Source organism: Salmo salar, chromosome ssa09, assembly GCF_905237065.1.
Source record: "Salmo salar chromosome ssa09, Ssal_v3.1, whole genome shotgun sequence".
NCBI classification, from domain to species: Eukaryota; Metazoa; Chordata; class Actinopteri; order Salmoniformes; family Salmonidae; genus Salmo; species Salmo salar.
The window spans coordinates 139,033,418-139,050,190 of NC_059450.1; the positions used below are offsets into that span (position 1 = coordinate 139,033,418).

The window sequence follows — 16,773 nt, forward strand, 5'->3', positions numbered from 1 at the left end:
TACGTGTCAGCATCCACAGTTAATGAAGTCACTGAAACCCTAAACAAGGAGTTGCAGTCCATTTTGGAATGGGTGGCCAGTAATAAACTGGTCATGAACATCTTTAAAACTAAGAGCGTTGTCAAATCAAATGTATTTATATAGCCCTTCTTACATCAGCTGATATCTCAAAGTGCTGTACAGAAACCCAGCCTAAAACCCCAAACAGCAAGCAATGCAGGTGTAGAAGCATGGTGGCTAGGAAAAATTCCCTAGAAAGGCCAAAACCTAGGAAGAAACCTAGAGAGGATCCAGGCTATGAGGGGTGGCCAGTCCTCTTCTGACTGTGCCAGGTGGAGATTATAACAGAACATGGCCAAGATGTTCAAATGTTCGTAAATGACCAGCATGGTCAAATAATAATAATAATAATAATAATAATCATCATCATCATCACAGTAGTTGTCGAGGGTGCAACAGGTCAGCACCTCAGGAGTAAATGTCATTTGGCTTTTCATAGCCGATCATTGAGAGTATCTCTACCGCTCCTGCTGTCTCTAGAGAGTTGAAAACAGCAGGTCTGGGAAAGGTAGCACGTCCGGTGAACAGGTCAGGGTTCCATAGCCGCAGGCAGAACAGTTGAAACTGGAGCAGCAGCACGGCCAGGTGGACTGGGGACAGCAAGGATTCATCATGCCAGGTAGTCCTGAGGCATGGTCCTAGGGCTCAGGTCCCCCGAGAGAATTAGAGAGAGCATACTTAAATTCACACAGGACACTGGAGAAATACTCCAGATATAACAGACTGACCCAAGCCCCCCGACACATAAACTACTGCAGCATAAATACTGGAGGCTGAGACAGGAGGGGTCAGGAGACACTGTGGCCCCATCCGATGATACCCCCGGATAGGGCCAAACAAATTGTATTTGGTACAAATCTTTCCCTAAGCTATAGACCTTAGCTGAATCTGGTAATGAATGGTGTGGCTGTTGTACAAGTTGAGACTAAATTACTTGGCATTAGCTTAGATTGTAAACTGTCATGGTTAAAGCAAATAGATTCAATAGTTATAAAGATAGGATAGGTTTGTCTGTAATAAAGAGATGTTATGCTTTTTTGACACCACACTCAGCAAAGCAAATCCTGCAGGCGCTAGTTTTGTCTTATATTGATTATTGTCCAGCCATGTGGTGAAGTGCTGCCAAGAAAGACCTGCAGTGCATTCGGAAAGTATTAAGACCCCTTCCCATTTTCCACATGTTGTTACATTACAGCCTTATTCTCAGCAATCTACACATACAGTGGGGGGAAAAAAGTATTTGATCCCCTGCTGATTTTGTACATTTGCCCACTTACAAAGAAATGATCAGTCTAGAATTTTAATAGTAGGTTTATTTGAACGGTGAGAGACAGAATAACTACAACAAAAATCCAGAAAAACGCATGTCAAAAATGTTACAAAATGATTTGCATTTTAATGAGGGAAATAACTATTTGACCCCTCTGCAAAACATGACTTAGTACTTGGTGGCAAAACCCTTGTTGGCAATCAGAGGTCAGACGTTTCTTGTAGTTGGCCACCAGGTTTGCACACATCTCAGGAGGGATTTTGTCCCACATCTCTTTGCAGATCATCTCCAAGTCATTAAGGTTTCGACGCTGACATTTGGCAACTCGAACCTTCAGCTCCCTCCACAGATTTTCTATGGCATTAAGGTCTGGAGACTGGCTAGGCCACTCCCAGGACCTTAATGTGCTTCTTCTTGAGCCACTCCTTTGTTTCCTTGGCCGTGTGTTTTGGGTCATTGTCATGCTGGAATACCCATCCACGACACATTTTCAATGCCCTGGCTGAGGGAAGGAGGTTCTCACCCAAGATTTGACGGTACATGGCCCCTTCCATCGTCCCTTTGATGCGGTGAAGTTGTCCTGTCCCCTTAGCAGAAAAACACCCCCAAAGCATAATGTTTCCACCTCCATGTTTGACGGGGGAGATGGTGTTCTTGGGGTCATAGGCAGCATTCCTCCTCTTCCAAACACGTTGAGTTGATGTCAAAGAGCTCCATTTTGGTCTCATCTGACCACAACACTTTCACCAGTTGTCCTCTGAGTCAGTCAGATGTTCATTGGCAAACTTCAGATGGGCATGTATATGTATTCTTGAGCAGGGGGACCTTGCAGGCGCTGCAGGATTTCAGTCCTTCACGGCGTAGTGTGTTACCAATTGTTTTCTTGGTGACTATGGTCCCAGCTGCCTTGAGATCATTGACAAGATCCTCCCGTGGAGTTCTGGGCTGATTCCTCACTGTTCTCATGATCATTGCAACTCCATGAGGTGAGATCTTGCATGGAGCCCCAGGCCGAGGGATATTGACAGTTCTTTTGTGTTTCATCCATTTGCGAATAATCGCACCAAATGTTGTCATCTTCTCACCAAGCTGCTTGGCGATGGTCTTGTAGCCCATTCCAGCCTTGTGTAGGTCTACAATCTTGTCCCTGACATCCTTGGAGAGCTCTTTGGTCTGGGCCATGGTGGAGAGTTTGGAATCTGATTGAGTGATTGCTTCTGTGGACAGGTGTCTTTTTTACAGGTAACAAGCACTCCCTTTAAGAGTGTGCTCCTAATCTCAGCTCGTTACCTGTATAAAAGACACCTGGGAGCCAGAAATCTTTCTGATTGAGAGGGGGTCAAATACTTATTTCCCTCATTAAAATGCAAATCAATTTATAACATTTTTGACATGCGTTTTTCTGGATATTTTTGTTGTTATTCTGTCTCTCACTGTTCAAATAAAACTACCATTAAAATTATAGACTGATCCTTTCTTTGTCAGTGGGCAAACATACAAAATCAGCAGGGGATCAAATACTTTTTTCCCTCACTGTGTACCACTGACTAAAACACACCAACCACACCTGTTGATTTGTGTGTGTGTGTTCATGTATCCTCACGTTGAAGTGTATTTCCTCCTAATGCTCTTCCTCTTGACCAGACCAGGGTAGATCAACTCCAGGAGGAGCTGAAAGCTTTAAGGGACACCCATGTAGGAAGTGTCCAACAATGCAAGTTGAGCTCTGTGTTAGAGGACAAGTACACACACTCATGGTTGTAATGTGTTCATATGTCAAAAATAAGTTAACTCCTAACATACACCTGTTTAGTCCCCTACAGGTCAGCTCTGAAATTAGCACCCTAAAGACAACCTGTCATAAACTGGAGGCTCAGCTCAGGCAGGCCCAGGCTGCAGTCCAGGTGAAGGAGGGGGAGGTGGTGTCAGCTGTGTCAGCCAGAGACAAGGCTCTGAGGGACAGCCAGACCCTGAGGGGACAACTGGACAAACTGCAGGAGCAGCATGGGGGCTAGTAAAATGGTTACCCAACCTGGGTCCTGGAGAGCTACAGGGTGTATGCATGCTTTTGTTCCAGCCCAGCACTAACCCACCTGATTCTGCTCTTTGTGTTTGTCCTGTAGCTGTGTGAGCTGGAGGGCTGGCTAGGTGTCTCTCGTCAGGGTGGGGGCAGTGTGGCTCAGACCCTGGAGAATGTTTTGGCTTCCCACTCCCGTCTGCAACACAACACTGAGTCTGTACAGAAGGAGGTGGGGCGACTAGAGCAGGAGCTAGCCTCACTCAGGAGAGATGGGTAGGTGTGTGTCTGTCTGTTGTGCATGTATATATGGGTGTATGTTTGAACAACCAAAGTATTTGTCAGAGAGTGATTCAGAGGCTACAGGCAGAGGTGGAGAAGCTCCAAGACATCATGGCAACAACTCACTCCAAGAAAAACTAAATGGAAACTACATCGATTAATGAGTCATCAAAACACATATACCCACAGACAGCTCTTAGCTTTTAGTAGTCATAGTAGTTTACAAAGATACATTTGATTCTCTAGCTGGAAGCCTTGCATAAGGCTCTGGATGTAGCAAGGCTGGACAACAAGAAACTAGCCCAGAGTTTGGAGCAGGTTGTGTTGGCCAACAGCACTCTGCAGGCCAACCTAGACCGAGCCAGAGACCAACCCCAGAACACCATATCACAGAGGTAACTAACTAGGACTAATGTGGATAGTGGGGGTTTATTTTAGTGTGGTTTAATTATGTGAAAGCGTACATGGTTACTTAGCATGAATGTGACAGACATGCAAAATTTAGACATGAATGTCAGAGAGACGGAGCTGGCTGAGGCCAGAACAGAGATTGGTCGATGGTCAGAGCATCTGGAATCTATGAAGCTTCAGATGAGGAAAGAGAGGGACTCTGTGAAGAGGTTGTCACAGAGAGAAATCTCAGAGGTACTGCACTCTCTCTCATACTCCATCATCAGTCAGAACTCTGAAATATCATCCGGCCTCTGTCCTCATCACTCTGTCTTTCCCTTCTGTTTATGTCTCTCTCTCTATCTCTTCAGTTGAGAAAAGCTCTTGAGGACTCGTCATCTAGGTCAGCTGACCTCTCCAGGGCCAATCGGGAGCTGCGGGAGAAGATGTCTGAGTTGGAGAAAGTGGTGTCCAATCAGAATGCCCGTCTCAGAGATCAGAAGACACAGCTCAAGCAACATCTGGATAACAGAGCCACTCTGGGCAACTCTCAGAAAATAGAAGTATCTACAGTACTGTCTACTATATCAAATCAGTGTGTTGGTCGCGTACACAGTTTAGCAGATGTTATAGCGGATGCAGTGAAATGCTTATGTTACTAGCTCCTAACAATGAAGTCAAATGTCAAACACAAATAGTCAACAACAAAAAAGTGAGTGCACACAGTTCATCATGCAAACGCAACAATCCCTTTATCAACTCTCACTTATAATGCCATGAGTCTGCAGTCCTCTCAGCTTTTAATGCATTCTTTGTTTGGTGTTTCAGTGGTACTTCTTTACCACAGTTCTCCCAAAGTGACTCCATTAAACTCAATGAAAGATAGACTCTAGAGTGCTAGGAAGTGCTAAAATCACTAGTATGTCTTAACTGCCTGTGAAATTCAGAGAATTGTCCAATCCGTTAGGAGTAGGAATTACAGCTATTCATTCACTTATCAAATATTTAAGTCCTCACACCCTCTGAGAAAGCCTTTTAGCTCTAAAAGCACTATCGGGTAAATGTTTGGTTCTCTAGAGGGGGTTTAAAGACCTGAGAATTTTCTCGGTTGCAGGCACAGACTATTCGCATTTTTCAGGGAAGGAGATTTCTAATAAAAAGGAGGTACTGAGTAAATTTGCTGTACAAAAATGTCTCTCTGTAATGGCGATTTAAAGTTCTCCACCAAAGTTAACAAAGACGTGCAGAACTGTAGCTGGAAAAACATTAAGGCTGGAACCATCCAATTTTATATTTTTGAAATACGGTCACGACTTTGCCCTGAGCATTTTTATAAGCACACACCTTATTGAAACCTCTTGGTGGGAATGTTAAGCACAGTTATGTGATCCAAATAACTTTGTCAGACACTTTATGAAAATTGCCTGAGGTGTTTGTCTCAATGGGGTTATTCTGTGTCTTGTCAAAGAGATTGGTGTTGTCTTACACATCCCCATAGCCGCTGGGTAACTGTCTGTATTTGAACAGGGGATGAGAGCGGTTCCAGACGTAGACACATAAGTTCTCTATTTTATTCTTGTTATGTTCCAGACTGTGTGATAGCAGGCTTCCAGAACCTCCAGAGTGGGAGAGATGGAGATCCACCATGCAACGCTGGTAGACCAAGAGCGAGCTGGCTCGCATCGCAAGTGGATACAAACCTGGTGGGACATATGCGCTAACACACTGACACACACACAACAAGATGTGCATACTGTATAGTGCATACATACACACACAACTACTGGACCAAGGCACATGGAGAAACCAGCCCCTCACAGTGATCCCATTTATTTATTTAAAACATTGAACACCAAGAAATATGAGCGAGCACGAGCAGCCACATATATGAGATAGCAGCCACATATATGAGATAGCAGCCACATATATGACATGGCAGCTGAATGCTGAGAACTGTGTGTGATGTCATCCTTTTATCTCAGTCTTAACTGTAAAGCTGGTTTTGAACATGCTGTTTTCAGAAAAAGAACTGTACAATTATAACTTATACATATATTGTTCTTATTTTTAGATTCTTTATACAAAATTATAATATTTTTATTTCACTGTACAAATGTTTTTTCATTTTTTTCTCTGACTTGACTGGAGTCACAGTTTTGTATGTACAGCATGTAGATGATTTGTTATGACCGTGGAATATCAGTCATATTGATCCTTCCTTTGAAAGCTTCTTGGCTATTCAGACCAGGCCAGGGGCGTTCATCAGAGAGAGTATGTGCTGTATCAAGGAAGGCCCCAGAGTTAACATAATCCTATAGGAAGGGCTCCGAGTCCATAATGTCCAATCGAAATGACTCTCAGTTGAAGTTGTCCAATAGGATAGATGAAGTTGTTCAACAGGACCATGCTTCCATCTTAGAAACACAGTCTTCTTGCTAAAGAATCCATACTCTAGGGTGTGACAGTGAGACATGGGGTTGTGAGGAGTATCCGGTGGATCGAGAAGCATAGTTCACCATGACGTACACTAAGGTAGGAGTGGAGGGGTTAAGGGTTTAGACGGACTAATCCATGATGTTCCATCACTATTCTTTGGCACTTTGGCCACTGGACACACACTTAGCTACAAATCCTGAGCAAAAGGTCACTATGGATTCCACTCTCATTAAAAAGGGGACCTTCAAAACCGTACAAACACACACATACTCACAGTAACACCATTCCAATGATGTCCACAAGGCCAAGACCAGACAAGAAACAACAGTCAAGACGAACAAGGACTCCACAGCGGAGACCACTTCTTTGTTCAGCCACTTGAGGGCAGCATGGCAGCACGGTGTCCACTATTTACCTCGTAGAAAAGACTCACAAAAACATTGGCAGGCAACACACTGATCCCAGTGAGTGCAGTCCATACTGGCCATTGTCATTCAGGCAGTACAATCCCCATTCCAAATCCCTTCTACACAAAGTTCTTGATAACACCAACTCTGAACTTGTTGCATTAAATTGGATTTAATAACACTTTACTACTGTCAAAAGTGATTCAAATAATTATAATGAATTGACATCACACAACTCAAAACCAACAAGGTAATCCCATGATACAGTACATCTGTTGAAAAAAATAGATGTATATCTAAAAATATATGCTTAAATTGAGTGCTTGACTTGGATTTAAATAGGTGCAGGTACTCATGTTGGGTGCCGACACTGTTTATTTAGGTTTAAGAGCTCCACAATACTTTGAGCTAATATTCTATAAGAGAAACAGGAGCTCAAGCAGTAGAAACTTTGAGGTGCCGGTACTCTGCTCTGGGGAGCTCCTGCCCAAGTCAAGCACTGGATATCTACATGAGTAGACAGTGAAGTGATCATGGTTTTGCCTGGTGGTGATGACATTATTTGCTTGCAAATTCTGTGATAATATTGAAAAGGTAGTCCCAGGATTGAGATGGAAGTGAAAGTGAAACTGAACATAATGTCTGATAGGTTGGTTAGAAGAGTTTAGTTCAGGTCACAGGTAAGTTCTAGTTGTTGGTGGGTGGTGAAGTTCAGAGGTCAGTGTTGAGGGGTCACCATACAGAACATTTGTCGACAGGGTGCATGGGGGAACCCTTTGGACAGTGGAACACTCGGGCAAACTCATCAAACTGGGACACGCTGCCAATCACCCTGCAGAGGTAGAGGGGATAGAGAGAGAACGGTCCAATCGGAGAGGGGAGTCATTAGGTGTGGCCTGTGATAGGCTGATGCACATCAGGAAAGTGAGGAAGTGTATGTACCTGTAATGCTCTGGTGCGTGCTTGTCAGTCAGTAACTGCAGGTATATGGACTGAGACCGTCTCTTCATACACCAGTTCTAATAGGAGAGAGGAGACAGCAGTAAAGACCATAAAAAATATCTTTACTCCAACTAAAAATAAAAAGATTCCCAAGACTAAACAGTCTGTACATGGTTGTTTGTGTACCTGTGCGAAGGCAATGAAGAGTAGTTGTTCATGTGTGTATTTGAGTCCAGGGAGAGGTCTTTCCGGACCATGTTCTCTGATCCACTTCTGATATGCCTGGAGAGATGGATGGAGAGAGATATTTGAGACCTGGGCTTATAAACATACTGTAGCTTGTCATTAGTCCACAGAGATAGTGATTGAGGGCTCTATTTAATCTGTAACGCTGAAAAGGATTCTGCTATATAAATGTTAAGGTCATTTCCGATTGAGCCGACATGCAGCGTTTACGGTGAAGCAGGAACATTTCTTTAAAATGTAAATCACGCTGTAAAGCTGAACTTCCGTGATGCTGATTGAATAGAGCCCTGACATATGGTAATCAATATTGATTGACAGCTAGCACAGCCTATTGAAAGATTTCACTCACAAAGTAAGACAGTTTAAGGCCTCCCATATCTGCTATATTCTCCCCCAGAGTCAGACGGCCATTCACCTACAGACACACAGGGAAAAGATACCATTGCAACTCCCATTACAGGTGAGTGTCTAGTAAGCAGTGTAACAAGGTATGCTATGCACCCACTCTCTGGTTGTAGACCGTGAAGTTGTCGTAGAGTTTGACGATGCACTCTGCTTTCTTCTGAAACTTCTTGTATGACTCCTCCGTCCACCACTGCTTCAAGTTGCCGTGGCGATCATACTGGCCCCCTAAGAGGAATATGACATAATTTAGCATGGTGGTCACTATTCGGCCATGCTGCAAGGTACAGTTGTTGGCTATAACCTTTTACTCTCTTAAGTCATTTGACTGATTTCATTGGTTGGGTTAAGTGGAGTGGGACTTCCATACCTTGCAGCATGGTCTGATAGTGACGACCCACTTAGATGGGGGCAAGAGGCTTGAGTTAGGATGACCAATGTGGACAAAAGACATGAACCCCTTATTCAGAACTGATATTACACTGACATTACAGTTTTCCTACTGTTAGGCTACTACTGGTCATGCCCCATTGGATTTTAATATTTTCTAGGACACGTGTAAGACAAGGAAGCGTTCTCTCACCCCAGTCATCATATCCATGTGTCAGCTCATGACCGATGATGGCTCCTATTCCTCCATAGTTCAGAGATCTAGAGGGAGGAGGGAGAGAGGGGATGAGTTACTAATCACTTAGCATATGAGGACAACAGCTTAATGTATTTATAATAACACATAACACAAACTGAAACTTGTTATCAGCCTGCAGTTCTCACCCCTGTCCTGAAGGGGACAGTAGAATGTTACATGAATCATAATCTGACCCGTTGATATCATATCTAACTCTGTTAATAACTGAATAGAGGGAGAGTTCTGGCCACCTCTCCTTGACCTGGGTGGGTGTAGTCTGGCAGACCATGCAGATGGAGACTGATGCGATGCAGGGACTGCCCGAGGCCTGCGGCTATCCACATGACCAAGTCTGAAAATGACTTTCTGACAGGACGTCGATACCCTGCTGAGAGTTGCCCTCCAAACCTGAATAAACTAACTGGCTGAGTGAGGCTTCATTACCTGGGGCCTGATAGCAGCGCTGGACTAGCCTCAGTCTTCATGGCAGGTTAGGGCTACTGCAGTAATAACTCCAGGGAAAGGTACCACGATCACGCACACACATCTAATATCATATTCCATTCATCAGTATGCATGGGTGGATGCAGCGGTCGTTTATGTGGAGTGGTAGTGATCACCTCTAATGGAATAAGTATGGGAATAAATAATACTGTGCTGTGAGGGTTGAGGGTTGCAGTATAGCTGTGATTGTGTTGTGATCATTAAGGGAGAGGGGAATGGTTTGGAGGTAGAATACGAGGGGTAATGTAAGGGGAAAGTAATGGTGTATAGGGGTTGTCCTGGACAACTACAGTACAGCGGGTGCAGGCTTTTGTTCCAGCCTAGTAGGCTACTAACTAACGCACTTGATACAACTAATCAATGTCTTGATTAGTTGAATGACTTCAAAATATTCAGTTGTACTCACTGTGGAAACTCAGGGTCGTACAGCGTGGGCTGAAGGATTCCAGCGGGAAATACTAAAAGTAAAGAAAGTGATGATAGCATAAGATAAAGAGACGGGTAGATAGAGGGAGAGAGAGGGAGAGGTAGGGTAAAAAATGAGCTCTTGTGGCTGATGGCTGTGTTTGTCTGGCTTTCTCTGTCCTCTGCTGCCTGCTCTGTAACTCACCATTGATTTTTCTGTGAGGTAAATTTGATCCACGAGGCAGACGCAGACACCAGTAGAGGCCAACACTGGTGGGAAAGTGAGGGGAGATGACAAAGTGTGTGTGGGGCGGAGGAAAGTCTAGGGGGCTGGTGTAAGTAAGTGAATGCAGAATACGTGGGTTAGGACGTGTGGGTGCCTCATCACATGGATGGACCAGAAAGAAGAAGAAGGAGTGTGTTATCTTGTATATACTAAGAGCATTGATGTGCATTGGGATCACACACTGACTCACCCATCTGGTTCTTGTTTGGGAGATAGTAGGCATTGAGGGCCTGAGGGGGAAGGAGCCACCTGAGTGGGAAACAGTCAATCAGGGGTTTCTTAATCCTACATTCACTAAACATCTTCAAACAACAAGAGTACAGACACTTCTCAAGTGTCACAGGCAATTTATCTCAAAACTTGAGATATTTTAAGGTGAACCAATATTGAGAGTTCCTGTCTTCACAAGAAAACAGTCCCTTCATCATAATCTTTTTAAATCCAGACACATTGATTTGTGGAAATTTCCCAAATGAAAACTTTGAAATTCAGAGATGCCCCTGTTCTGGTGGGAAAGACAAATGGCCCTACGGCAGCGGAGAGATGGGGACACGGATGGAGGTAGGAGGACATGTTTTCTCTGCAGAGAGAGAGAAGAACCATGAAAGGAGTGTATTTGTGATAAAGGAGGAAGACATGATTTGGCAGTACAGGGTGGAGGGCTTCAGCTTGTTTGGACACAAAATCAGTTTTGAGTGCTGTCCTAGGAGCACATTTTAAACAGTCACACAAAAGACAAGCTTATGGTATCTTCAATCACTTCTATTACTTTTGTCATAAAATGTAATGTTTTGTGTCAAGAGGTGCATATAATTTTGAATCTGTGTGTAGTTGTGTTTAGTTGTGTTCTTGTGACACTGAACATCTGGAGCAGTTGAACGCATCACTCACGCAGTCTTGTCCACCTGCTTGTGGATCTTCTTGACAGACATCTTGATGTTGAACTTGATGCTGTTGAGGATGTTTTTGAAATAGGTATTTTCATCCACATCAAACTGGATAACAAATAACAGAGATGGAGAGAGAGTCAATAAGAGCAATAGAGGGAGAGAGAGTACATCTGTGAGTGAGTAAAAGTTTGACATTTTGTATGTTTTTTTTAGGGGGTAGATCAGCTTTAATATTGCGGATAGATTGTCACTTCCATCAATGTAATTGTCTACATCATTTCCAGTCCCCTATATTTTTTGGGGATAAAGATATATTTATATACAGTACTGTGCAAAAGTTTTAGGCAGGTGTGAACATGCTGTAAAGTAAGAATGCTTTCAAAAATAGACATGTTAATAGATTATATTTATCAATTAAGTAAATGCAAAGTGAGTGAACAGAAGAAAAATCTAAATCAAATCCATATTTGGTGTGACCACCCTTTGCCTTCAAAACAAAGGGTCAGGGATTTGTAGGTATATAGTCAGGTGTATGATTAAACATTTATACCAAACAGGTGCTAATGATCATCAATTCCATATGTAGGTTGAAACACAATCATTAACTGAAACAGAAACAGCTGTGTAGGAGGAATAAAACTGGTTGAGGAACAGCCAAACTCAGCTAACTAGGTGAGGTTGCTGAAGACAGTTTACTGTTAAAAGTCATACACCATGGCAAGATTGAGCACAGCAACAAGACACACATTTCAAGACAGACAGGGGTTTCCAGATGTGCTGTCCAAGCTCTTTTTGAAGAAGCACAAAGAAACAGGCAACGTTGAGGACCATAGAAGCAGTGGTCGGCCAAGGAAACTTACTGCAGCAGATGAAAGACACATCATGCTTACTTCCCTTCGCAATCAGAAGATGTCCAGCAGTGCCATCAGCTCAGAATTGGCAGAAAACAGTGGGACCCTCGTACACCCATCTACTGTCCGGAGAAGTCTTGTCAGAAGTGGCCTTCATGGAAGTCTTGCGGCCAAAAAGCCATACCTCCGACGTGGAAACAAGGCCAAGCGACTCAACTATGCACGAAAACACAGGAATTGGGGTGCAGAAAAATGGCAGCAGGTGCTCTGGATCGAAATATTTGGCTGTAGCAGAAGGCAGTTTGTTCGCCGAAGGGCTGGAGAGCGGTACACAAATGAGTGTCTGCAGGCAACAGTGAAGCATGGAGGAGGTTCCTTGCAAGTTTGGGTCTGCATTTCTGCAAATGGAGTTGGTGATTTGGTCAGAATTAATGGTCTCCTCAATGCTGAGAAGTACAGGCAGATACTTATCTATCATGCAATACCATCAGGTAGGCATCTGATTGGCCCCAAATTTATTCTGCAGCATGACAATGACCCCAAACATACAGCGAAAGTCATTAAGAACTATCTTCAGCGTAAAGAAGAACAAGGAGTCCTGGAAGTGATGGTATGGCCCCCACAGAGCCCTGATCTCAACATCATCGAGTCTGTCTGGGATTACATGTAGAGAGAGAAGCACCTGAGGCTGCCTAAATCCACAGAAGAACTGTGGTTAGTTATCCAAGATGTTTTGGTCAACCTACCTGCCGAGTTCCTTCAAAAACTGTATGCAAGTGTACATAGAAGAATTGATGCTGTTTTGAAGGCAAAGGGTGGTCACACCAAATATTGATTTGATGTAGATTTTTCTTCTGTTCACTCACTTTGCATTTCGTTAATGGATAAATATAAACTATTAACATGTGTTTTTTAAAGCATTCTTTCTCAGCATTTTTTCACACCTGCCTAAAACTTTTGCACAGTACTGTATATACATACATACACATACATATATATATGTGTGTGTGTGTGTAAAAATATGCATACATATACACACATATATATATATATATATATATATATATATAGAAACATGCATACATATACATACATACATATACACATATTTTTAGAATATGCCTTTATTATTCCCCAAACTCTACCACCCCTCCCCCAACTGGAATAAGCTATTAAACAATAACACTTAGGCTTCCACTTCCAGCTTATACATACTATACACATTTTACAGACACAATCTATTTTACAGTGGTTATATTTTCTTTGTTTTTAGTCCTGGCCTTCCTCTATTTCCATCCAGTTTGATTTCTATTTGCCATATATTTGTAACTGTGCTATTTCACAAAAGTAAACGTTGTCTCACCCCATACTCCTGGTCTATGAGCTCTGGTTTGAGGAGGAAGTCTGGATAGCCTGTCATCACCATCATATGCTGCAGCTGAGAGAGGGAAGGGAGGAAAGAGTCAGAGAATAAAGAGGGGGAGATAAAGAGAGAGAGAGTGAAAGAGAAGATGGGGAGTGAAAAATAGACTGCAAATATTTAGCTGCCATATCCTTCATAGACCACACAAACATGAGCAGACCGTTATAATGGGATTATACTGGAGACCTGTTTGTTTCAGCACATGCTCTAAAAGGATTAAGACCTTATATTCTGAAATTATTAGACAACATTCTCAGATAGGGATTTAATAAAGCAGTATTAGACTGATCCAGAATAAAATAACCCCTGCTTTCATCCTAAATGGTAATACAGCAGGCCTACAGTATCTTTTTGGTTATATATAAGGTAGTGTGGTATCCTGACCTTGGCCCTGGCTGCCTCCTTGGTCACCTCATCCATCCAGTCCAGCTCTTGCAGGCGGAGGTCAAGTGAGTGCTTTATGTCCTCTACCAGCTCCTGTACCTGTGGGAAGATAATATGGGTAGGAGGTTAGAGGTCAGTTGTCTAAAAGTTCCATTGGGAGTGGGCCAGAGAGATAGCTATATTGGGTACGCCCAACGCCAAATAGACCCTTCGCTCCCTGATCCTACCCCTAGGCACTTTTCATAGATCTGAAACTGAAAGGATGGGTTAGCTGTCATAAGTATGGAATTCCAACATAAAGTGCCTAGGGCTAGGTTCTGGGGTTGAGGCTAGGTTGGCATTGAACACAACAGAGGGGGAGAGAGGGATGAGGCAGAAGGAGGAATAGAGGATGAAGAGCTTAAATAAAGAGAAGGGTCAGAGGGGTTAGAAATGCCATTGGAAACCACATCCCCTAGAATGAAGACAATATATAGAGGCAGACTAGAAAAGAGAGGGTTACAGTGTGACGATGGAAGAGTGGGATGGCGAGAGAGAGAGATATGTTTTCAATTCTACTTCACCAAACAATTACAGAAAGTAACAAAGAAAGAGAGACAGTCAGAGATAGAGGGACAGAGATAGAAGCTGCCCTATCTTGGCCCTGCTGTGAGGAGAGATGTAGAAACAGAGGGACAGAGATAGAAGCTGCCCTACCTTGGCCCTGCTGTGAGGAGAGATGTAGAAACAGAGGGACAGAGATAGAAGCTGCCCTACCTTGGCCCTGCTGTGAGGAGAGATGTAGAAACAGAGGGACAGAGATAGAAGCTGCCCTACCTTGGCCCTGCTGTGAGGAGAGATGTAGAAACAGAGGGACAGAGATAGAAGCTGCCCTGCTGTGAGGAGAGATGTAGAAACAGAGAGACAGAGATAGAAGCTGCCCTACCTTGGCCCTGCTGTGAGGAGAGATGTAGAAACAGAGAGACAGAGATAGAAGCTGCCCTACCTTGGCCCTGCTGTGAGGAGAGATGTAGAAACAGAGGGACAGAGATAGAAGCTGCCCTACCTTGGCCCTGCTGTGAGGAGAGATGTAGAAACAGAGAGACAGAGATAGAAGCTGCCCTACCTTGGCCCTGCTGTGAGGAGAGATGTAGAAACAGAGAGACAGAGATAGAAGCTGCCCTACCTTGGCCCTGCTGTGAGGAGAGATGTAGAAACAGAGAGACAGAGATAGAAGCTGCCCTACCTTGGCCCTGCTGTGAGAGGAGAAGTGTTGCTTGACGAAGAGTGCTCCCAGGGCCATGCCGAAGTGTTTGTTAGCCTGAGTGAGACACAGCATCCCCAGCTCCAGCTGACGCTCCGTACCATCAATCTCCCGGGAAAACTCATGGATGGTGCTCCGGAACGCCGTGGACAGGTGTTCACTGAGAGCTGCTACAATCCGCCACAGCATGTAGTTATGGAGAACCCTGGCAAGAGAGGGAGGAGGTAGAGAGAAGGGGGGAACGATGAGTTTTAGTTTTTAACAAGCCTTTTTTGTATAATTAAGGAGTGCCCCTACAGAGATTCAATGTAGAATCCTCTGAAATATAGAAGGGGGAAGACAGAAAAGGTGGACAGAGAGAGAGGGGGAGTAAAGCAAAGGAGATACAAGCAGGTTAGAGAAGAGGAGAGAGACCGAGAGTATCGGTGGGGGGAAGAGAGGAGAGATGGACAGCAAATGAAAAGAGTCCAAGAGTGACTCAGATGAGTAGAAGAAAAAATGTGTATTTCATTCATGTATTCAAATGTTATTTTCTCTTCTCGGTAAAGTAAAGTTGTATTTAATGTGTTGAGGGATCCCACAGAATGAACACACCATTCTGTCCTCAGGACAATTGGCTCTGTCTCCTACTGCGAGACTTCGCTCCACGTGAAATGCTTTTTGTTTTCGGTTTTTATTTTTGACACGAGTGCTGCATATTAAATCAAAATTGCTTTGGCAAGGCAGCCCCAGTGTCTCGCCAACAAAGCACTTCTGAAGTGAAATTAATTGAGAAGAGAGAGGGAGAGCGAGGAGGAGGGAGGGAGGAAGAAGACTCAGTGTCCTTGCTCTTTTATACCTTATAATCAGTACAGATCAGTATGTTGTAGGTGTGGCAGCTTCGCTTGGTTTTGTGTGTTTGAGTTTGTTTTCTTGGTTGAATAAAACACCTGTTTTATTCATTTGTTGCAGATGACTTGTTTGCAAGGGGCATAGCTAGAGTTTGTGTGTGTGTGTGTGTGTGTGTGTCAAAATCTAATCCCAGATAGAGTTGGTGTGTGGGGTGGTGGGAAGATTTAGGAGACCTGTTACATTAGATGGAAAAAGCTTTAGTAAAATGTATTCTAATGATCAAACAATAGCCCTGAATCACAATGGGATGGGAATTAAAAATCATTAGAAGACTGGTTTGTAATGGAGCCATTATTAAGACAGAATACATTGTCCGTCCAGAATACCTGCAGACATTACCTTCTGTAATAATGGTCGTACAGCTTCTACCCACAGTCTAACTTCCCTATTCACACACACACACACACAACCACATTCATACACACTTCCCATTGAGGTGAGCGTCAGTGATAGAGTGACAGATGGATGAGCAGAGAGAAAGGAGGGAACGATAGGGAGAGGAGGAGAGGTTGTAAAGAGATGCTGGTGTTGTCATTAATGTTTCAGCCTCATTGGACATCAGCTCATCTGGTTAATGGGATTGGATGCAGTTGTCTGGGTCTTGTCAATAGAACCCAGCAACATGGGCATTACACACACTGCCAGAGGGAGGGAGGGAGGAGGGTGGGGGGAGAGAAGGGAGGGAGAAGGAGGGTGGGGGAGAGAAGGGAGGGAGAAGGAGGTGGGGGAGAGAAGGGAGGGAGGGAGGAGGGTGGGGGGAGAGAAAGGAGGGAGAAGGAGGGTGGGAGGAGAGAAGGGAGGGAGAAGGAGGGTGGG

The 16,773-nt window shown here is 43.9% G+C and overlaps 1 protein-coding gene across 4 annotated transcripts in view; it reads right to left on the reverse strand.

Annotated features, from left to right (window-relative positions):
- Positions 1–5,833: 5,833 nt before the first annotated feature.
- LOC106613064 (endothelin-converting enzyme-like 1) overlaps positions 5,834–16,773 on the reverse strand; it is a 36,818-nt gene continuing 25,878 nt past the window's right edge. For 2 of the 4 annotated variants that reach the window (XM_014214949.2, XM_014214948.2), the window contains exons 7-18: positions 15,049–15,271; positions 13,824–13,922; positions 13,380–13,454; positions 11,167–11,270; positions 10,466–10,524; positions 9,991–10,042; positions 9,036–9,103; positions 8,556–8,680; positions 8,400–8,465; positions 7,991–8,086; positions 7,805–7,881; positions 5,834–7,694 (exon numbers count right to left, since the gene is read on the reverse strand). In XM_014214949.2, coding sequence (XP_014070424.2) covers positions 7,595–7,694; positions 7,805–7,881; positions 7,991–8,086; positions 8,400–8,465; positions 8,556–8,680; positions 9,036–9,103; positions 9,991–10,042; positions 10,466–10,524; positions 11,167–11,270; positions 13,380–13,454; positions 13,824–13,922; positions 15,049–15,271 — 1,144 coding nt within the window. In that variant the 3' untranslated portion in view covers positions 5,834–7,594. Of the gene's footprint in view, positions 7,695–7,804; positions 7,882–7,990; positions 8,087–8,398; positions 8,466–8,555; positions 8,681–9,035; positions 9,104–9,990; positions 10,043–10,194; positions 10,260–10,465; positions 10,525–11,166; positions 11,271–13,379; positions 13,455–13,823; positions 13,923–15,048; positions 15,272–16,773 lie in introns of those variants that run through there. The other 2 variants (XM_014214951.2, XR_001330423.2) reach the window with 2 other exon arrangements.